Here is a 21976-nt window from a genome sequence, read left to right on the forward strand (position 1 = left end):
GTTCCTCCTGTTGGTGACACCTGCAGCAGGCACTGGCTGAAGAAGTCGGGACCAGTCAGATGTCTGTGCTTGGGTGTAAAATGAGCTTAGGGAGCTGGACAGAAGTCCTTGTGTTAAGGGATGACTCCCTTTCCCAGTTAAAAGTTGTAACTGGAGGAGGATGCTTTTGGATCCCTTGAAGTGCAGCAGATGGATAGAACTGGGGTATCTCTACTTTTCTAGCACCTACGTATTATTTTCCCCTTCTCCAAATTCACTACACCCTTGAAAAATGAGTACTGTTCATCTTTTTGCCATGACAGAAGTGATCAGCTCAGCTGAATTACGTCTGTCACCTACCCCAAAAAGGTACACTTGCACGAGACAGCCAGTGGTTGTTCCGGCCTCTCTGCTGCCCATCCTGGGGCACCTTTTGTTGAAACCCCAAAAGGATTTCTTGAAACCCCAGGATCCCCTGGGGAACCCTCTGTTCCTGCCTCAGTGGTGGAAAGGAGTGAGATCGTTCTCTGCCTCTGTTGGTTCTTCTGTCTGCAGCTTTCGGCACAGGCCTGTACACGCTCTGTAATGTCTCCTTCAAGATGTTCCTCACATCATCTGGGCAAGTGCTGTTGCCCTTGCTTCATCCGTTCCTTCCCTGGCAGCTGCCTTGCATTTCGAAGTCCTCCTTCACACAAGGATGAATGGGTGGCTGTGATTTCTGTTCAACAGGAGCCCTTTTGTGAGGCTCTGGAGCTGGATTTGGAGCACTTTGTTCTGGCTGGGCCCAAGTGCTCCAGCATGTGGCAGAAACTTTCACCGGCCGCCCTCTTTGCCCTCAGCAGAAATGTCAGTAAAGGTTAAATTGTGGCATGGAAGGAATTATTTCCAAGGAAGGAAAGAGGTTAAGAAGAAAGGCTGTCCATATTGCAAAAGTTTTTCCTTCCCCATCAGGTTAACGTGACTGTCCCATCAATGCTGTGTCCCTCTAACCAGGTCGGTAGCTTTGGCTTATTAATACCAGTCTGTCCCGTGAATGCAGCATGTCTTCTCTCTTCTAAGGTTTCTCTCCAGCACTACAGCTTCGTATCTTTATGCAAAGTGACTGAACATAGTCTGGTCTTGAGATCTCCTGATCGGGTGCTGCTGTTGGCGCTCCCAGCCAGCATTAGGAGTGATGCTGGTGATGCCGCCTGCCCGCGGGGATGTGCCTCCCCCTTGGCAACTGCAGTTGCTGAACTTGTGGTTTGTGTGCCCGTGCAAGATAATCAACAACTACTTCATTGTCCTGGAATCTTTAACTCATAGGATCCAGAGTGAAATAAGCCCTTGCATCACTTGATCCCAGCTAGAAGCGAGGTCTGCCGGTGCGCTGCCCTGGCAGTTAACCTCTGTTCAGGCTTTTGCTGTTCCTGACTCGGCTGCCAACTGAGCAAGCTGCTTTTAGCATTTCTGTGGAGTAAACAAATGCCTGGTAGAGGGACTAGCTACGCTCATCAAACACAGGTCACGTGAGACCCCAGGATCTGAAGCGGCTTGCAAAGAGAAATGACTAATTCAGTCCTTTCCTCCCTCATTCTGGGCGTGAGGACAGACCACAAAACCAGAGAGGTGGTAGTGTTTGGAAACAACCTGGTCAAGCCTACTGCTGGAAAGGATGCTTGGGGGGAAGGAGTTGATCTCACAGTTGTTGCTAATAGACTGCTTTTAGTTAAAGAGAAGTAAAATTCATTAGTGTGTTTTGCCTCACTGAAATGAGGGTTCCTTTGCCTTGGCTTCCAAGAGCTGCTGTCTTGCAAAGCAAGCAATTTCCTCTTCACATCTAAACATCCTCTTCACATTTCAGAGCCACATTATCGGGGTGCTTTGCTTTATTGTGCCTTTGCAGCGTCATTTTTTGATCCTCAGCCTGAAGAGAGATTCTTCAGCACTAAATGGAAGTGGTTAAAATTTGCAAGCAATTATGGGCAGGTATAAAATCCCTGATGAACAGAAGTTGTACTTCTCAGCTTTACAAAGTTTTGCTTTTACCGTTCAAATGCATGTGTGTGGTGTGACCATGTGTGTGGTGTGACCATGTGTGTGGTGTGACCATGTGTGTGGTGTGACCAAGGTGAGTACACGTATGTCTGTGCACATGCTTGGCAACGGGGATCAGTCAGTTATTCCTGATTTATGCAGGACCCTGGTACCCGAGATTAAAGATGTTGGTGCAGGAGGAGCTGAGTAACAGCGTTGTGTTTCTGGGACAGCTGGTACTCCGCGCAGCTCGCTGCGTTAGTAGATCAGATCATTCTGTGTTCAGTGGTTTGCTTGCAGAGACTTTTTGATCAAGTTTTTTCTTGCATAAACTGTTTATTTCTCTCCCCTGAGTAAGGAGGAGAGGTTAAACTCGGAAACCACTAGGGAGGAAAGCAGTGGCTTTTTTGGGGGAACGTGTTTTGGAACTCGCAGGTTGATTACAGTCCAGAAGTTCTCCCACCCTGCAGCTCGTGCCAAGAGCGGGGAGTGCTGCTCTAAATAACACTCTGGCCTTTATGGAAATGTATCAGATGTTCCAGGAGCCTCTGTCTCTGCTTCTCCTACCTCACTTGCTCTCTCTACAGGATATAGTTAGCACTTCTCTTAGCCTTATATAGCCAAGCCTGATAGTTAGTGTTAACAGGAATAAAACAACAAGGAGAGCTGCCAGACTGCATAAATCAGGCCAGTGTTTGGAATTTCGTAAATGCCATGACTTTGGGTACAAGTTGAGCATGCAGAACAATACTGAACTGTTCTCTCTTTATCTCTCCCTCCCTCAGCGAGGGAGGGCAGGGGGAGAGCTGGAATTTTGCTGCTTCTTCCATGTTCTTAATTTGCCCCCCCCTCTGTTTTCATCCCCTTGAAGACCACAGGAGGAGCAGTGGCAGCCGCAGCCAGGACTCTGCCGACGGCCAGGACATCCAGGTTCCGGAGCAGTTTTCAGGGTTGCTCCACGGTTCTTCCCCGATCTGTGAGATAAGTGAGGACCCTTTCAGGCTCGTTTCTTCTGCGGAGAAAGGAGGCACGGAAGCTACAAGCCACCCACCTGCTATGCAGCTGGAGGATGCTGACTTACCTGCCTCTGGATCAGTACGGACCAGCTCTCCAGACCAAAACCAGAAAGCGGTCTACGCAACCGTCCAGCACACCCACGTCAACCGGGCGGATCCTGAAACTGTAGTCACGCCCCACGTGCTGCAGCACCCCGGCGGTGCTGAGGAAGAGGGGGACAGAGCTGTGGGCAGAGCCCACCCGGCGAGCAAGCCCAAAGCCGAGCTCAAACTCAGCCGCAGCTTGTCTAAATCGGACTCTGATCTTCTGACCTGCTCTCCAACAGAGGACGATGCCATGGGGAGCCGGAGCGAATCGCTCTCAAACTGCAGCACTGGGAAGAAGAGGCTGGAGAAGTCCCCGTCCTTCGCTTCGGAGTGGGATGAGGTAAGGCTGACCTTGCTGCAGAGCTGCTGTGCTGGGCATGAATCTGTACAGTGTGAGCTGCTCTCCACCACGCTGGCCTTCGGAGGGGGTCCTCGCTGGTTTTCGTTACTTTTACTAACTCTCACATCACATTGAGGCAAATACTCACTTGTAAGTCTTTTAAGTGTTAAATGCCAAAAGATAGAGTTAATTGGAGTGGGGGAGAAGCAGAACTGCAAGAAGTGAGGGGCTCTTCAAAGATATTTAAGTTGCTCAAATACAAGGCTTGACTTCTTGTAGGCAAGCCAGATAAATTTTTACATTCCCAAAATGAGGGAGAGTTGATAACAGTGCTCCTCACAAATCTTTGTTGACCTCCTCTTTCCAGTTCTTCCCCTGTGGACTCTCACAGCATCCAGAGATGTTTTGTTTCTGGGTTCCTGCTGCTGGGGAGTAAGCGGTGTCCTGGGTTCATGGAGATCGAAGGAAGAGAGTAATTAGGCTGTGTTTTATGAATTTAATAGCTCCCGCTTTCCTCCTCACATATTTATTTCGGAGGCTTGTTAGAAGTTACTTTATTATAGTGCAGGAGGCCCGTGGATAGTTAAATATTTCATGCTCAGAAAGTTGGCCCTAGTGAACCACTCAGGCAAGATTAAGTGTCCCTCTGAAACTCAGCACCGCAGCGTTACTGAAACATTCTTTGGAGATGATTCTCTGCTGGTAGAGCAGCAGCGCTGCGGAAGAGATAAGCTCAGATGAACCGCTCTTTGTAGGCTGAAAGGAAATAAAGCCCCCGGCGTGGTGCTGGGCGTGTGGAGCTGTGCGTGCCAGGTGTGTGAACTCGTGGGACGGTTGTGCCCCCACTTGCCTGTTCTCCGTGTTCTGAGTGATGCTCAGCTGCCTCTCTGATCCCGACTCGGAGATAAAACCCTCTGTGGTGGAAGAGGGGGTGTTTGAAGATGCTAAAAGCAAAGTGGGAATCCTCGGTACAAGCCCATCGTTCAGCTCACTCACTCCCTGCAGTGTTTCAGGGTTGCCAAATAGATCAGTTTTCCTCTGTAGCTGTTTTGGTTCTAGAGGCTTTGCTGTTCATTACCTGGGTCAGTTGTACTATGATTGTGAGTGCAAGATTGTGCAGCAGAAGGCTTATTTGAAAGGAGCAGCTAACTTTCACGGTGCTTTTCATGCCTAACTGAACTACTTACAGCACACACTGAAAGAGAAGGAGCTTTCGGCTTTACAGTGCTGCACGACTTTACTGGTAGCAGAGGTCAAGTGTTAGGGTGCCTGTGCTTCCTCTGCTCAGAGGAATGAACCCGCAGATCTGCTTCCCTGCTTGTAAACAAAAAGCATCATTTCCACCCAGTGTCAGCCTAACAAGCCACAAGAGGAAAATCTGCTTTTCCTTCCCGTTATGTTTAGGTGAGGAAATCGGGGAAAGAATGTGAAAAATGCACATCTGCCTACAATGGGGCAAGTCTAACTTCAGAGAATTTGTACTATCAAAACCTGATGGGTTTATTTGTCTTGCCAGTTTCTGGTGTAACTTAAACATTTTGTGGAATTGCTTTAGTCTGGTAGTAGCATCCTGTGGCTTAGAGCTCTGGTTTGCTTTGGTCTCATGGCTGTCACAAACCAGCTTGAATGACTCTGGAGAAGAGTTTCTCCTCTCTGCCTCAGTTTCCCCGTCTGTGAGATGGCGATAGCCTCTTCTTGCAGCATGTTTTTGTTCTCACTGAAAAACACTCTGTGGAGTGAAATATTCTCATAAGAAGGGAGACAGGCCAGCAGCTGTTGATTCACTGCCTTCAGCTTGATTTGTTCTTTAATTTCCAAAGTCTGTATAGAGGCATCTGGGGTCTCCTTCTGACTCCTGGTGCAACGGTTGCACCCTTTAATGCTGTCGGCAGGAGGGGCATGGTTCATGGGGCAGAGCAATTTTCTAGAGAAGCAGCATCACATGGAGCTGCTGATAATCAGTGGCTTATGTGGTCAGGCCAGTTCTTGCTATAAAATATCCTGAAGCAGACTCCTGTGATTGTGAAGAAATGGTAAAGATGCGCCTGTGGGGGATGTTTGGGGGTTTTCTGCAGTAATTGGTATGTGCAGAAGGAGACTGATCTAGCTGGTCATAATTGCAACAGTGAGATTTAAACATAAATGTAGTGCTGCTGTTGGAGGTTTAATTAGTTCCCTGAATGGGATAATGCAGCTGCTTTGAATTAGATGCAACTTGCAGCCCCTGAATTTACCAGGCTAATATAAAACCTTGTTGAGCCGCCCCTGTTAGCAACCATTTGGCTCTTCTGTGTTGAGGGGAAACAATGGCAGATTTATATGCATTATTCTGTTAATTTTAATAGCCTTTATGCAGGCAACTGAGAAGGAAAGTGATCCATGTGCAGCTGTAGCAAACAAGCTGAGGATTCTGCCCACTGGCCTTGCCAGCAGTAGGTGTGTCTGTTCGGGGCGCCGGGGAGTTGGGGAGGGACGTGTTTGTGTCCGTTCTCAGATGGGATCCGTGGCCGAGGCTGAGCTAGCATCGCTCTGGGCCAGGGGTGACTCTGCTCTGTCTCGCTGGCCGGGGACAGCAGGAAAATCCGCTGTTTGGATGCGAAGGGTCACGTCCCTTCCCCAGCCGAGTGCTGCCAATGCCCTTTGTTGGAAGTGGAAGGTGGTGCCGGCTTTGCCAAAAGGGCGGGATGGGGAAGAAATGATTCACTTGGCAAAGCTCACCCCTGCTCCCAGTTGCAGCTCCCCTGCTCCCAGGACCTGGCCCAAATCACAGCTGCCGACAGCACTGCTTTGTGCTCCGTGCTGCAAAGGAATCTGCTCGGCTTGTCCCGTCTGCCTCCTGACCCACCGGCTCCTTCGCGGGAGCGTGAATGCACACGTGGTCTCCTCCTCAGCTGCTGTCAGACAGAAACTCCTTGCAAGCAAGCCAGAGAAATTATGAAAGCAAACAGCAATGTATTTCCCAGGGAGAGGGGTGAGGACCGAAAATGCTCAGTCCTGCGCTGGAGTGGGAAGCAAGGTGGGGGAGTGGAAGCGTGCGAGGGATAGAGCTCCTAGTCAGCGTAAATATTTGAATCCTTCCAAACTTGGCTGAGGGCTAAAATGATAAATTTGTTTTCTGTAATCAGCTCGTAAATATTTAGCAGATGGGAGATGAGCACACGGCAGTGGCAGCTCACTATGAATTTTGTATAGGAGAGTAAACTGTGTTTGCACTCCTGAAGGAGGAGGGGGGCTCTCGGTGCCCGACTCGGCTGCCAGCCTTCGTTCCGGGGTGGATTAGTTCGCATCTGCTCTGCCTTCCTCCTCCGCAGAGCAGCTCCAGCCCTGCACATCTGCCTGGGTTCAGGCACGAGCCTCGTCGTGCATCGTGTGAAACGCTCCTGGAGTCCCTTGGTCCCTTGGAGTTTGCTCAGCAAACCCTCCCACCCGCAGAGCGTGAGCCAGGAGGGGCTGAACTCATTTCTCTTCATCATAAGCTGTTCCAGGTCTGTCTGGCTGAAAGGCAGCACACGCATGTCTAACGTGAACAGTAAGCTGTGTAACAGAGGCTGAGGGGTGTACAGCAACTTTGCTTTGTTCTGAGCCCGTGCTGTCTGATCACTCTCGTGCAGGTGTAGGAGTTGAATGGTTACTTCTCCCCCTGCCCTAGCTGCTGTTGTGTTTTTTTTCCAGGTCCCTTTATCCATTTGATAGATCAGCGTGTCTGTGCTAAAGAAGAGAACCCGGGCAAGACGAAGTAAAACTTTATCACAGTCACTCACTGAGCTGCCACCGCTCTGCTGGGGAAGCAGCTTCCTGACAGTGAGAGTAATTAGCGGGGATGTAATCTCCCGGGGGAAGCGGCGGAGGAGCTATGGCCGGGCTTGAGGATGTTGTAAAACAGTCCTCTAAAAACTGCAGTGGCTGGAGAAGTCGGGCTGTGGCAAACGCTTGCTGTCCCTTAGATGCTGTCGGGCTGATAAAAGCGATGTAGGGGTGTTTGGAAGCTGCGTCCCGCGCAGCCTCGCTTCTCACAGGACCGAGTGAGGTGGAGTGAAAGCCCCTAAATGTAAAGAGCCGATGAACAAGCTCCATTTGTAGAGGAGGAGGAAGAGGAGAGAGGTTTGGCTTTGGAAAATGCAGAAATGTTGGGTAGTGTCTTGGCTTCAGGAATTTAGGTTTAGTGCCTTTTGAATAGGTTTGCAATGGACTGCTGCTCCCGCCGTTATCTCCGTCGTTTGTTGCTGCTCCGCTCCCCGCGCTCCTGCCCGTGTGACAGTGTGGCCAGGATGCCCTGCTTGGGGGATTTTTTTTTTTTTTTTTTTTGAAGGTCACAGTGTGGTTGTTCTTCACATGTGTACAGTCCAGGAGATGAATCTGTGCAACCTGATGTCACCAGCCCATATCCGCATCCACGCCCTGAGCGGAGACGTTGGGAGCTGAGGCACGGTGCTGTTCAAGTTAGCTGCTCTTCTGGGTCATAGGTGTTGGTAAGAAAAATGATCTGTGAAGTGTTCAGGGGCAGAGTAAGGCAGGCTGCTGAGAATTAGCCTGAGACCTGGCTCCTGACATCCCTTAATCCTCCACTTCCAGCTGTCTGCTATCAAGTGGCTTCAGTGCTGAATTTGTAATGAGCACTGGGCTCGGAGATTCCAGCATCAAGTTCACGAAATGAGGTGGTTGCTGTGTGTTCTGTCCTTAGGTCTTTTAGGAAGAGATCAAACCTCCTTCAAAAGAAACTTAGGGATCTGAATAAAACATGCATTTTACTTTAGCTTTTTTTAGGAAAAAAGGAGATGCACCGTCCACCACTTTGATGCCTTTTTTCACCCCAAGTGAATTAGTTGAAGAATTAATGAATATTCTGTAACTAATTATGGCACTGGACAACCATCATCTCCTATGAATAATTGCAGTGCTGCTTCGTGTTTCGCTGTCGCCGCAGAAGGAATTCTTTCCCATTTGCAGCAACTATGGATGTGGTGTTTCACCTGTTGCTGATCTGTTTTGGGGCTCTTAACGTCACAGAAGGATGGATGCCAGGAGTCAATGGCACGTCCGTCGTGCCTTCCATCGCAGGTTTTGAAGAGCTGGGGAGCAGGTTGTTAGAGGTTGTGGCTGCTGTGCGGTGCCTTTAAATGATTGCGCTTCGTTAACCTTGTCAGGGCTGCTTGGGTGCTTAAGGACCCAGTGGAATTAGTGCCCGAATTACACTCTTACAGTTGAGGATTAACAACATTTGCATTGAGATGTGAAACTTTCAGGAAAGCTCTTGATGCAAAACCTGCTGCTGCCTTCAAACGTTGCCCAGAAGTTGAAATTCAGAGCTGCGAGCTGGTGTTGAAAGAAAATGCAAATATTTCCCTTGTTATGCAGGGGCAGAGCTGCTGTTTCTGTGCCTGGTGAAACTGCATCTTGTAAAAGCTCCATGGTTTTTGTGCTGACAAGCTCATGCAGCTTACCTGCCGGGTCACGGCTGCCGTATGGCCCGTGCCATAGATCAAAACACTGGTGTTTCAAGTGAGAAACGCGGTGAGAAAACAAGATATTCAGCCTCTCCATACCGCCTGCAGTGTGCAGGCTGGCCATCGCACCTCTGGCTCGTGTGGTCCTGCTTGGTCCAAAGACGTCCCCGCTGTGGGGGTCACAAGGCTCCTTCCTTGGTTGGCAGAAGCCTGTCCCTCCTAAAATGTTCAATTTATCCTTTTGGTGCAGGTGTTTAAACCTTAACACTTCGCTTGCCCTGGGTTTGGCCTGTGGGACCAGGCAGAGCTGGTTTCCAACGCGAGGTGTGCTTGGCACGCTCTTTGGCTGATGTCCCTTGCCCAGAGCTGGCCCTCGTTTCTGAGTTCTCGTTCCAGTTTTCCCTTTGCCTGTTTGTAATGTTTTTGGTTTGGGTTTTTTTTTGTGGTGTTTTTTTTGTTTGTTCGGGGTAGAAGCAGTAACGTGGTCAGTATTTTTGTTCTGATTTCTGCTATTCTAAACAAGCGTCTCCATTGGGATCTTAATTATTGGGCTGATTATTCTATTATCTCCAGATCCCAATGTTTCCTCTTGTTTTTCCTGTGCTAAGGTCAGGAATTCTTACATCACCCCTCGTGTTGAATCTCTTGTCCCTTTGCCCCCAGTGGCGAGACTTCCTCCATCCTGATTAACTTTTGGAAGCGAAAGCCTTTGTGTTTCCACCTTACAGGTTTGCTTTCTGTGTATCCCAGATGGGCAGCCTGTTAAATTATAAACCGATACTGAACTAAGCCAATCCAGGCCGAATTAAGACATTTTACTGGTCTTGTAGGTAAACTTGATTGGTGTTCTGGTCTGAAAGGCCAATATGAAGACCAAGCATACTTTATTCCAACATTTAGCAGCAAGCTTTAAACCTAACAAGGATTATATTTGCCAGCTCCTTGGATCGTATCAATTCACCTGGGACTGGACGGGTATCCAGGGCGGCTCTGCCTGCGGCGGGTTTGCAAAACACAATGAGATGTTGCAGCTTACCGGCTGCCCGGTGCATGAAGAGGCTTCCGTCCACGCATTCAGAAGGATTTGTGAAAATGCCCTTAACACAGATTTAAATGCACAATGACTTCTTTCTCCTCTTATTTATAGGTCACCAATTACAGGCATAACGTGGGTCTGAATTGGCGTGTGTGCGTCCAGTGCACTAGAATAATACAGCAATTTCAGTCCGCTGCTGCTGTTTCTGTTAGCTTTTCAAGTGTATTAACTCAGTATTTCTGAATCGGAAGCTTTTGATTCTTCTATGTAAATTATTTGTGCTCTGACGGATATTTTGGTTATGTAACGGTCTTGTGATCATTAGCGTTTTCAGGACTCTTTCATGAACAGAAATGTCCGGCCTCAGTGTCCTTACTAAATTCAGCCTTTCATTATGTTCTCTTCCACTTCACGTCGCATCTTGCAGCACTTCAGAAGCTTGTATTTTCCAGAAAGCATTTCTGTAGCTCTGTCTGAAGTCTCCGACGGGCGTCACCGTGCTGTGTCGCATCCTGCGTGCTGGGCACCACCTTTGCACCAAGAGCCGGACATCACTTGTGGCTTTGTGTCTGAGGATGTCAGAGTACGGAAATATAGCTGTGAAGACAGTGAACTGATTTGATATTCTTATGAGATTTTTCCCTTTTTTTATTGTGAGTTTGAAATAACCAGTGTCCAGCCATTTCACTGTTACAAGCAGATGCGCTGTCGCACTTGGCCATCTTTCTTGTCATATGAACGTCGCGTTTTACTGGGTAATTGTCAAAAACCATTGATATTTGGAGGGCTCTGAAACTGCAGATCCACCACACGCTGGTTGTGAAATACAACTTTGTACCGTGAGTTCCTTTTCTTCTGGTATGTGTTGAGATCTGTCATTTTGGGATTTGTACAGAAACGCAGACTGGACACACAGAGTGGTGTGAAGCGACCGTCCCTGAGCCTGATCCAAAGCAGTTTCTCAGAGACCACGTTAAGCCAGAAAATGCGTGCGCCTTTATCACTAATGAACAGTTGCAGAACGTCTTGAAATAAATAACAGATCTAGTGAGCCCTCACAGTGTGTGTGGAGAGCGCATGCTGCTGGAGGAGGATATAGCGTGGGGAACTCTGGAGCTGAAGTGTTGAAATGTGCCTCAAACAACTGGCGTTTGTAGTTGAGCTGTGAATTAATAAATTGAGCATTATATTTTCCGGGTCTTCAGTATTTGTTATACTGGGTTTGCAACACAAGCTGGTGTCTTTTATATGCACAGAATATACTGGGTGATGAAATATGAGGCTTCTGCTCTATGGGCTGGTGATGTTGGGAACATAAGCCGAGACATCACAAACTAAACCGGAAGTGCTTTATATGCTGTCACCAATCTAGAAATGAGATTCATGTCCCAGATGCAGATTTCCCAGGACTACGCTTGCGCTAAGGAGCCAGCAGGTATTGTCCCAGATACCCCTCCTGCTCTGCACATTTGCAACTCCCTCCCTTTCAGAGATCCTGGTGGATGCTGCGATCCAGCCATCCCTCTTCTCCGAGGACGTATCCCAGCTGGGTCTGAGCAGCCTTGCTTCCACCTTCAGGGATGCAATACCAGTTAGTAGTATCAGGTATCCATTAATCAAAGACTCTTCCAGGGAAAATGCCTTAGATCACTCATGTCTTGCATCAGCAGGATAAACAGGGAAGCAGGCAGGACTGAATTGCTTGATAAAGCAGCACCTGCTGCGTTGTCTCCCAGATGAACGTCTGCACGCAGCGTCCTCTGGGCTCGCCCGCTTCCCGCGAGTGCCCCAGTCACAGTGGTGTTTTGGGCCTGCATTGTGTTGGCTTTTAGAAAAGCTGCCTGCCTTTCTGTTGGCTTTGGCCCCTCTGTTGGTATCTGTGCTGTTGTCACGTCCAACTTCAGTTACTGTGAGTTTGCAAAAAGCTTGGGAGCTGCGGCAGCGAGCTGAGTGTGCGACCCTGGGCGCTCGCTGTGACTGGCTTTGCTGGGCTGCGGGCTGGAAGAGCAGCAAGTGCTTCGAGATGCAGCCAATAAATGTGAAGCAGTGTGTCAAATGTAGTGGACTTCAGCTCGGTATGACTGCTGGGGAAAGCTATCCGAGGTGCCTGTTCACCGTGTGTTCCCGAAACTTGGAATGAGAAGCAGGGGGAGCTGGGCTGCTGCAGTTACCACTGCACCGACAAGCCTGGAAAATTGGCATTATTACCATTTACAGGACTTGTGGTGTAAATTAGGGCTGAGTTTTGAGATGCTCGTAAAGGCGAGTTAAAGCTGGGTTTTTCATCCCGGGTGTTGATGTTCAGCACCATTGTGCAATTGCCACTTGAGTCATTTGCTTGTGCTGACCTCTTCTGTCCCCTCTGGACCGTACACTGCATCTCTGGAGAGATGATTTCACAAGTCAGCAATTAAAAAAGAAAACCCTAAATCTTGATTAAATAGCTCTGCTTTCTTTTTCTTCCTAGCAACCCCAAAATAACTTGTTCTTGTTTGCTAGAAATTGCATAAAAGAGTTGTAAACAGCTAGTAACACGCCGTGTTCAGCCAGAGTCACCTCGGCACTGCCTGCCACAAACTTCCAACCGTGATGGTAGAGGCTGAGAGTCAGCTTTGTGTGCAGACAACCCTACAGCTCCTGGCTGATCTGTATTTGGGGTTTGCTGTGGTATTGGTATGAAGTAGAAGCATCAGATGGAGGCGTTCTGTGCTTCCCCAGCATCATCCTTTGGCCGAAAGCACCCTTATTTTTCTCCCCTGCTATTTAGAGCTAGCCCACCGAGCTGTAACGAGCCTGGTTGCTTTGTGAGTGGAGGTGTTTGTTGTACTCCGAGGGGTTTTTAAACAAGAAGCTTGTCTGGGTTATTTTTTTATAATTTTAAACCAAATCTGCCCCATTTCTCCGCTGTGGAACCTTAAAAATAATGAAGTCTTAACCCTTGACGCTTACTTGGAATTGCAGAAATTTTAAATACTGATAACCTTTAAACCCAACTTTGTAAGTAGCTTTCAAGAATAAAATATGCTGCTGGAGCTGCTATCTTGTCTGCCGAGCTCGAGCCCCAGGCGAGTTTGTACAATAGGTGATGAACCCCTTAATAATACGGATTTATAATGGGAATCCTGATACATTCTTAATTATGCTTAATGCTGCAGGGTGTCATTACAATGCACTAATGCCATACGGATGGTAGATAGCGTGCCATTTGTTTCTATGTGTTTTTATTCAATTACAGACTTTTATCTGAGTGACTTGATTGCTCCATGGTTCTGTTTCTTGGACGCGTGGGCAGGCGTGCCGTAGCTGATCTGCCTTGTGACCGGGCACTGGGACTGGTGACTTTGAGCTGCTGGTTTGGGAAGGGGTCACAGAGGGAGCAGAAGGCATTGACCCCACATGGGGCTTTTCCTTATTCCGTGCAGAGCTCAGGAGGAGATGGGCAATGGTGCGTGGTACCAGCAATCGTATCGTAAGGGAAGGTAAGCTCAGGAAGCACAGGGCAGGAGAGGTTTTGAGGAGAAACCCTGTTACGCCGTCCCCTACCGCTCTTGGTGATGGCACGAGCTGACAGTCCCCCAATGTCACAGAGCTGGGGATGCTGCTGTCACCTTTGCGTGAACTGCTGAACCACAGAAAGCACCACAAGGGGGGGGAAAAAAAAAGCTTGTTTTCTGCTGGTTTGGTTCCCAGAGGCAACTTGCTGTAGTTATGTGTGCACCTATGTCTGTGCACAGACAGACCTTCAACTCCAGGTCATCCCTAGGTGGTACCACGCAGCTCCCCGTTCAGCTGCCCGGGTGCCAGGGGCTGATGCAGCGGCGAGGAGCCGGTGAAAAGCAGCAGAATAAAGCAAACTGTTACGGCTCCTTCTGTTCATACCTGACTTAACAAGTCTGAAGTTGTCACAGCGATTGAAGAGCGAAATGCTTCACTGGCGTTTTTCTGCAGTGCCGCTGAGTTATCTCCAAGAGCTGTTTTACCGCAATGAAAGCGTGAAAGGGGCTCTCCTTTGCGTGTCAAGGCATGTTTGGATTTTAATGGTAATATCTGGCTTCTCAGAAATAAGCTCCCCGCGAAGGAGCGTGTGCTTGTGTGTGTGTGAGGGAGGTGTTGGAAAGACCACGCTGCGTGGAAACGTTGGCCAGCAGAGCCTGGATCTGAAGCACGCTTCCAGCCTCCTGGTTAACATATGCAAACCGACCCTCCTGGTTGGCCGCCTTAATTACGAAGCAAGGAAGCGTGCCCTTACTCTAACGAGAGGTGTTTTGTGGGGCGCAGAGCCTGGAGCCGGGCTGGGGCTGCGGGGTGTGACGCCTGTGGAGCTGCAGAGCACTCCGAAGCGTCTGGGTGCTCTGACCACCCAATGTTCTCGGAGGGGATGGTGAGAAGGGGGAGGATAGGATATCCTGAGGTGGGATAGCTGCAGCCCTGGGCAATATCTGGTTATCCAAATGGTGGCATGCGCATATATGTATTTTATTTCTTCTCCCAGGACAACCTTGCTGTGTCCTTGGGAACCACTGATGCTGCATGCAGAGACTGAGCACGAAACTTCTGCATTTACATTGATGGTAAATGGAAGGGCTTTTCAGCCGTAGGTGAGGGTTTATACTGAGCCCATTCCAGAAAGCTCTAGTAGCATAAAGATGCTCCCGAACCTGGGTGAGGGTCACACTAATGGAGTGCAGCTCTATTTTGTGGTTTCTGAATGAAGCTGCCTTTCCCTGCATGCAAATGAGTTGCGGCACACGGCTTGTATTGCGTGAAGCTGTCTTTTATTTTGGTGATAAAAGACCCTGGGACTGGTTTAATCGTCCTCTCTCTCTCTCTCAGTGGACTCGCTGGCTCCAAACTTCAGCGTTGGCTCTGGGGGGGAAAAACTGGAGAGGTTAATACGGACGCCACGGCTTCCCATCCATCAGGACTGGGGGGTGGAAGCGGCATCGGGGCTGGCTGCAGAGCCGTGCGCCTGCGGGGCCACGCGTGCCCTCCGAGGAGAGGGCTCCCCGTTCCTGGCATCCCCTTCGCAGACGCGGTGGGACCCGTCCATCTCCGGGGCTCCCGCTGGTCCTGCAGGCTGGTGCCAGAGGAAGGGGGATGTTTTGCATCCTCCCCGTGTTGGAAGCCCGTAGGTGCTTCTGCCTCAAGTGCTGTGAGGTGGGGAATCACTATGCAGGATGCTGGTGATGAAATGTCCGCTGTCTTGCCGGCAGAACAAACCTCAGCATCCAGCGTGTCCTCCAGGCAGGCTTGGTTTTTACTGGCCTTCTACAAACAAATACCTTTCTCTCCATTAATCAGAACTCGGTCGCTTGGGATGGTTTGTTTTAAGATAAAGTTCTGTTTTGGAGTAAATTGCCAGTTGCTATGTTTTTGTGGCTGCCTGCCTGGCTGCGTGGAAGAGCTGACCGCTTCCCCAGCCCCAGGACGACTCTCAGCCGCACCCAGCTCCTTTTTTCAGGGTGTTTTTATTTTTCGGCAAGACGTAGGCAAATGCAAAAAGAAATTGGTGTGCTTCAGTCCTGGTAACCGCTCTACAGCTCCTGCCCGTCGCACCCCTTGCTGTGGGGTTCACTGAAGGGCTCTCTCCCGTCCTTGCAGCCTTTCCTTCTCCCGGAGTATCTCAGCTTTGCAATAGTTTGTCTCCTTTGTTGGTAGGCTTTAAGGCCCCATGGACTAAAATGTTATTATAGTGTGGAGCCAGCTACCCCTCTAGATTAGGAATAACAGATATGATTGTATTAATTTAGAAGGCAAAAGGATTTTGTGACTTTATTTCTGTGGGTTTAAAAAAAGTCCCAAAAACCCACAAAAATACACACCCGCAACCGACCCCCCCAACCTATTCGGAGATGGGTGCGTGGTGCTTCAGTGGAAAAAAACAGGTTAAGCCAAAACAAATCAGAACTGAGTGTTCAGGCTATAACTAAGTCTGAACTGCAGTGCTATATTTAAACATGGTATTTTTGTATTTTAATAATTAACCACTGGGAAAGAGCAGCCTAAAAACTGTAGCGTGGGCTATTTTCAAGGTATATTCTCTTCCAGCCCCATCTGGGTGCCGTAGAGTGCAGCTGAGGACTGGCTGCGGAGGACAGGGATGCTCTAAAGTGTTCATTCCCCCTTTAGGTTTGTGTCCTTCCCCTGGATTCTTCTCTTTGCAACCTCTTAACAGTTAAATCAAGGTAATCAGCAGTAAACGAGTGTTGGGGTTGGTGTGTGGCTTGGGAGAGCACTTCCCTTCCGTGGAGAGCCGAGGGCGTGAAGCAGCATTTCCCTTGGCATTAACTGTAATGCAGTTTTGACTGTGCCTGACCATGACCGCCTCCAGATCAAACTGGTGTTTAGTGAAGGGCAGGCTGTGAAAGGTAATCCTGTGCCGTGCAATTATTTCATTGCCGTTGAGTTTTAGATAGCACAAGGCCATTCTCTGCTTTTGAGGAAAAGTTTGTGGGTGTTTTAGTGCTGAAGGAGCACCTGCAAGTCCTCACCGCCGCGCTTGGACTGCAGAGCTGTCAGTGCTGGGGTCTGAACCTGGAAAGCATCGAGTCCCTTTCGTATTCGGGGAGGGCAGCGTGATGGAAACGAGTGAACTGTTTGAATCCAGCTATGGAAAAGGGATGCAGGGAAGGAAGCAAATTTTTCACGGTGTCAGACCATGGTGACCTTCCCTGGGCAGGGGAACTCCTCTGGTCCACTGAGAGCAGAGGGGCTGTGGCCTGGATTCATGTTGTCCTCTTGCAGCTTTTGGGCAGCCATTACCTCCATGCATGGGGGAGAAGTTGTTTTTGGAAAACTCATCTCTGCATTTAAAGGAAGTGAAAAGATGGAGAGGGTCCTTTTATCCGGCACCGTCCTCTCCAGGGCCGTAGTACTGCAGTAGGAATTGTTTCTTCCCAGCAATAGATACAGCAGAGGAGCCGACCTTTCTTAAAATTGGGATAAAACTTTCTCTTGCCCATCCTTCATCATGAAAGAGCAAAACCGCAAGTGGGTAAGGGTAGAAGAGGGCGTCCAAGCATGGAGCGCAGTGGGAGAGGGTGAAACACTGGCTCTGCTGATGCAAAAATGCTGGGAAATAAATGGGATTTTTTTGTAACGAGCATCTGATGGGAAGGAGCTTACCTGGCTCTTGCCAAATAACGTTCAGAGTGGTAGCTCTGACCAAAGAGGGGCTGTGAGTGTGGGGTTTGAATCTGCCATGGAAACATGCTCTTGTGCTCTTTGCCTTTCCCAGCAGCGCCAGCAGCAGTCCCCGCGCGTCCGCAGAGCTGGGTCCCGGCACAGCGTAAGAGATCTGCAAAGCGCTTTGCCTCTGTTGCTGGGAGACAGTCGCAGGGAGCTGGGGCTGCTTGAACAAACACGCTTTTCTCCTCGCCTCCTCTCTGCCCTCCCTCCCCACCCTTTTTCTTTTTTTTTTTTTAAGTTTTCTTTTCCCCGCTTGGTGACTGTTAATAGGAAAAGCTTGTCTGGAACCAAGTGATTCTTGCTCCAAATGATCCTGTGAGACTAAAGAACCTCACAGGCTTCCAGACCCACTGAAGTAAACGTCTTTTAGATAAAGATCCTGGACAGCAGGCACAGGATTTACTCCAGCTTAGAAATACACCTTGTAATGAAGCTAATTGACGTAAGTCTTCAGAGCTTTATGCTCTTAAACTTCTGGAGCTTGAACTGAATTGACCTCCAGACCCAAATTCTGCAGCGAGCCCTCGGGGCTGTGGCAGCATCCCAGAAATCCTGCTGCAGCTCGGGGTTGGTGCCCACCCACGGAGGTGAAGAAAACAGTGGGTACCAAGGTTCTTGGTCTTATTTGGAGTTGAGGCCTGTTTTGCATCATCCCTTGTGCTTCCCTCCTGTCTCGCATGGCCTTGGGGTACTGACGATACATCAGGGCACCACGGAATTTCAAGGCTTTGCTGGGGAGCGTTTGCTGCTTCAGAGGGGCAAAAGCAGGTGGAGCGGGTGGTTCTCACCGCAGTGGTGACCGGCAGAAATGTGCATCGAGCCTCTAGGCTCCAGGCAGTAACCTCTGCTGAGAAATACCAGGCAGTTGGCACTTTTCAGTTATTTCGCATTGTCTGTGGGCTTGAGGAGCTGCTGCTGTATCGCTCATGCGCTCTTCAAGCTCCATCACAACTTATCAGAAATGGAAAAGTTCTCTAAAACCAAGCTTGTGGAGAGGAGCAGGGCTGATGAAGCGAAGGCGACTGCCACAAACGCCTCCAACGGAGGGGAACAATTAACAGGCATCATTGGGGGAGAAGAAAAACTCGGCATCATGAGGCAGACTTTAAATTCGTTTTTTTCTTTGTAACTGGTTCCAGTTTAGCTGATCCCACAGTTCTGTTGCTGATACTGCAGAGCTGCTCATTTACTCAAGAGCCTTAGGTTAGCTGAGGAAAAAAAAACCCCAACTTTCTCCTGCCCATCTCAAAGCTGTATTTCTGGGGCTGCCTTATTCAGCCCCGGTGAGTCTAAATAGCAGGATCAGGTGACGCGGTGACTGGCGCTGTAATTTGTATCTGAGGCAAGGGCTAGTGATGTGAGCAGTTCCAAAATGAGCCGCCCTGTCTGTGTTTGGTTTTTGTCATGTAAGGCCTGCCTCCGTCCACTTGAAACAGGGATATTTTTGCCTTTTACGTGGCCTCATCCTTTTTTAGTGCATCCTTTTAAGCTTGAGCTTGAAATACAAAATCCCATTTCTGGTACAGCTAGCTTGCAGTTTTTGATTAAAGCTCTGACTGACTTGTCTTGTGTGAGTAAAAGCTTTCGTGTCCCAGGCTATCATCAATTCTCCTTTGTCGTTTTTACCCTCCTCTGAAATAAGGGATCTGATCGCTCATCCTGCCACCCTGTTCGTGACTGTTAACCCCAGTGTCAGTGCTGGATGGCGCCTGGATTTGTCTGAGACCAGCACGGCTCCGGTGGCCCAGTGGAGAGCCCGGCGTTGGGGTCAGAGATCTCCCAGCCGTTCTGGCCAAGGTCAGGGTCGGGTCCAGGCTGGAGCCGGGGCAGAGGAGCAATGAACGCTTTTGCCTGGCGTACTGCAGGGAGCGTGCCGACAGCAGGACCCGTGCGTCCACGACTTCAGAACCCTTCCTTTGACTGAAATCTCTTTTTAGAACATACTTCACTCTGCTTCCATACATGTTTGAATTTTCAATTCTGATTTTTTCTTTTTCAGACTGATCTTAAAGCTCCCACTAAGCTAGTATTAACTGTATTTCAAGCCCAGTGGAAGTGCTCATCCTCATGGTTTTTTAGGGGCAGAGGATCCGCATCCTTCAGTGACTCTTCTATAGATCACATGAGTGCCTTCTCCCTGGTGAGATTTAATGTGACGAGCGCGCTGCCTGTCTGCGCCCCACTGACAGGAAGGACTTTATAGGAGATCTGACTTGGCAGAAGCCTGGGAAGACTGTCTATTTTTTTTGTTTCACCAGAAAAGCCCTCCCCGGTAGAGTTCAGCTTCGAGCTGCCGTTGATTTTGGTCGGAAGTCAAACTCCCACTCCCCGCGGCGTCTCCGGGAGCCCCTCTCGCTAGAGCCGGGCGGTTTGGGGAGCTCGCGCAGCTGCACCAGGCAAAGCAGGGCAAGGGCAGCGGGGGGATGAGGTCTGGGAAAACTTGGACTCCTCCCTCGAATCTGTCCTTAAAAGACCCGGGGGGGGGGGAAGTTGTGTCAGAGCTGACTTTCATTTCCCCCCCCGACTCTCTGTTGCCAGTCGATGAATCAGCTTTGCACTCAGCAGCAACCGCCCTGAAGTGTCTCGGAGGAGTTTTTCAATTTTTTGGAAGATTTCTGTTCAGGAATCTCTCACTGGGGGCTCTTTTATTTATTTATTTCTTTTCTGCTCGAGTATAGATTGAAGACTGGGGTAAGCAGCCAGACCTGAGCCTCTGAAGTGTCTCATTGCTCTTGGGAAAACAGTGGGCTTTAGTGCTTTAGATCACAGAAGATTCTGCACTAAGTGAGGTGCGCTTTGTCAGGTCTTTCGCCGTAACACAATTAACCTGGTAATTGTCACTGCCAGTTTTGCCTTTGCAGCATTGCATTAGAAAGCCTTGATTTACAAATTCTGCTCAAGATTTGTTTTTTATAAAAAGTTTCTATTCTCATGTAAGAAAGTATCCTGTAGGTTGTATGAAACTTGCAACAGGCATTAATATTTTTTTTTGTGGTAAATGCAGCCATTTATATGCAGCTCCTAAGTGGACTGGACACCGTCTCAGGCAGTAGTTTTTACCTTTTTTCTTAATTGTGTGAGGTTTGCCTTGAGCTATTGACTGTGACTCGCTTAAATCTGGGGGGATGAAATTGCCTTCAGCTCCCTTTCCTGGGTGGTGAAGGCGTTTGCCCCCGCCATGTTGCTGCTTTTGCAAACTTCATCTATTTCCAAACTCTTCCAAAGCATCTCTGCTCTCAGTGGAAGTGGTGAGGAGCACAGCGTACATGCGCAGGACTGGGAAATGTGATGGTTTAAAAAAAACAAACCAAAAATACCCGACAAAACCTCGACCGAGGCGAAGCCGAGCTTGCTTTCCGCGTGCTGGGAAGGAGTCGGAGCGCTGCATTTCTCGGGCTTTGCTGCTGGTGAAGGGCGGCTGCATGTTTGTACCGGCCGAGCCCGGGAGCTTGGGGTTCCTTTCCTTCCCCCGAATTTTGTGCTCCAGGGGGATGTTTTTGTTGGAGCGGTTTGTTTTCAGGCACTAGCAAGGTGTGGAAGGGAAGGCTCGGTGGAGTCCCAGTCTCTCCCCGTCCCTTCCGGGTCAGCCATCCTTACCAAGACTTCTCCGGGCAAGGTGTTAAGGGTACCTTTTCTGGGTCAGAGGTATCTTAACATCCTTTCCTGGATTTCTTCGGCAGTCACGTCGCAGGTGAAATCCCGGGGCTGCTTTAGCTTTTCCTCAGGCTTTATGAATAATGCAGCATGTGCTTTTTTTTTTCTATTTTCAGATTGAGAAAATCATGAGTTCCATTGGCGAAGGCATTGACTTTTCTCAGGAGCAGCAGAGGATCTCAGGTAGCGTACCCAGCTCGTGTGTGTCCGTCTTGGTTGTACTCTCTACAAAACCAAGGTGCTGGCTCCTGCGTGCAGGGCTCTTTAACTTGCTTTGGCTCCCGGAAGGGGTGGGAAGGCTCTGGCACGGGAGGAGACCTCAGCTTCCCAGCATAATGCTCAATACTGTTACCAACAATTAATTCAATACTCCCCTAGGTAGGTTCATTTGATTTTGTATGATGCAGCTGTCCTTCCCTCGCAGCAGGCTTTTGGGTGGGTGAAGAGCTTTGCAGCTGGTACCCCCAGCCTGATGGGGGGGGGGACACCCTGGTTACCCCAGTGTTCGTTACTACTCACCCAATGACAGCAAAGGGATGTGTGTAGGGGCTCTTGTTTCTTGTTGAAACTGCCTGCTTATAAATGTTTGGGCTTGGTATTGTTTAGGACATGGTAAATTTTGAGGTGATGTTTTGCATCTTTGAATAGCTTTAAACAAAGGCTTATTGCTGAGAATTGAGGAGTTTTTACTGGTGGCTTCTGATACCTGAAGTGACTCCGTATAGTCCCTCCCTTTAGGTGGAGATGAGAGGGGTCTGGGACGCTTCTTGTGCTCTGCAGCAGTAACGTCAGCTCCGGAGTGGCTGGCGCATTGCCCCTGCTTGCACAGCCCAATAACCCCTCTGCTCTGATACGTAAAACTTCACAACTGGTCTTTGCTCAATGTGGAGGAGGAAGATCAGGTTTTCTGTGTATACGAGAAAAATCTAATTTGCAGCTGAAAGATGGTGTAAGGACTCCAGCCAGTATCCCAGGGATAGAAAGCTCTGCTGCTCTCCTGGCTCCTGCAACTACTGTTGCTCTCAACATACCCTCTGAGAAAGTCGAACAGACTGCTTGCAGTTCTCTCCTGCCTTGCAGAATGTGTTTGTTGCAAGTTTCTGTTCTTCTCTGGTGGATAGCAACAAAATTTTCTTTAAGCAGTCAGTCTCAAACAGAGCCGCCACGCGTTTGTCGTCTGGCTGGTCTCACAGTCCCCACAACGGTCTCGCTTTTG

General features: G+C 49.2%; 1 protein-coding gene across 7 annotated transcripts in view; it reads left to right on the forward strand.

The window, feature by feature from the left end:
- Positions 1-21976, forward strand: part of ANKS1A (ankyrin repeat and sterile alpha motif domain containing 1A) — a 112210-nt gene that overhangs the window by 50426 nt on the left and 39808 nt on the right. For all 7 annotated transcript variants that reach the window (XM_075443113.1, XM_075443104.1, XM_075443105.1 and 4 more), the window contains 2 exons: positions 2867-3438; positions 20877-20943. In XM_075443113.1, the coding sequence (XP_075299228.1) occupies positions 2867-3438; positions 20877-20943 (639 nt within the window). The remainder of the gene's footprint in view (positions 1-2866; positions 3439-20876; positions 20944-21976) is intronic.

The sequence above is a fragment of the Opisthocomus hoazin genome, chromosome 25 (genome assembly GCF_030867145.1).
Source record: "Opisthocomus hoazin isolate bOpiHoa1 chromosome 25, bOpiHoa1.hap1, whole genome shotgun sequence".
In the NCBI taxonomy this organism is placed as follows: Eukaryota; Metazoa; Chordata; class Aves; order Opisthocomiformes; family Opisthocomidae; genus Opisthocomus; species Opisthocomus hoazin.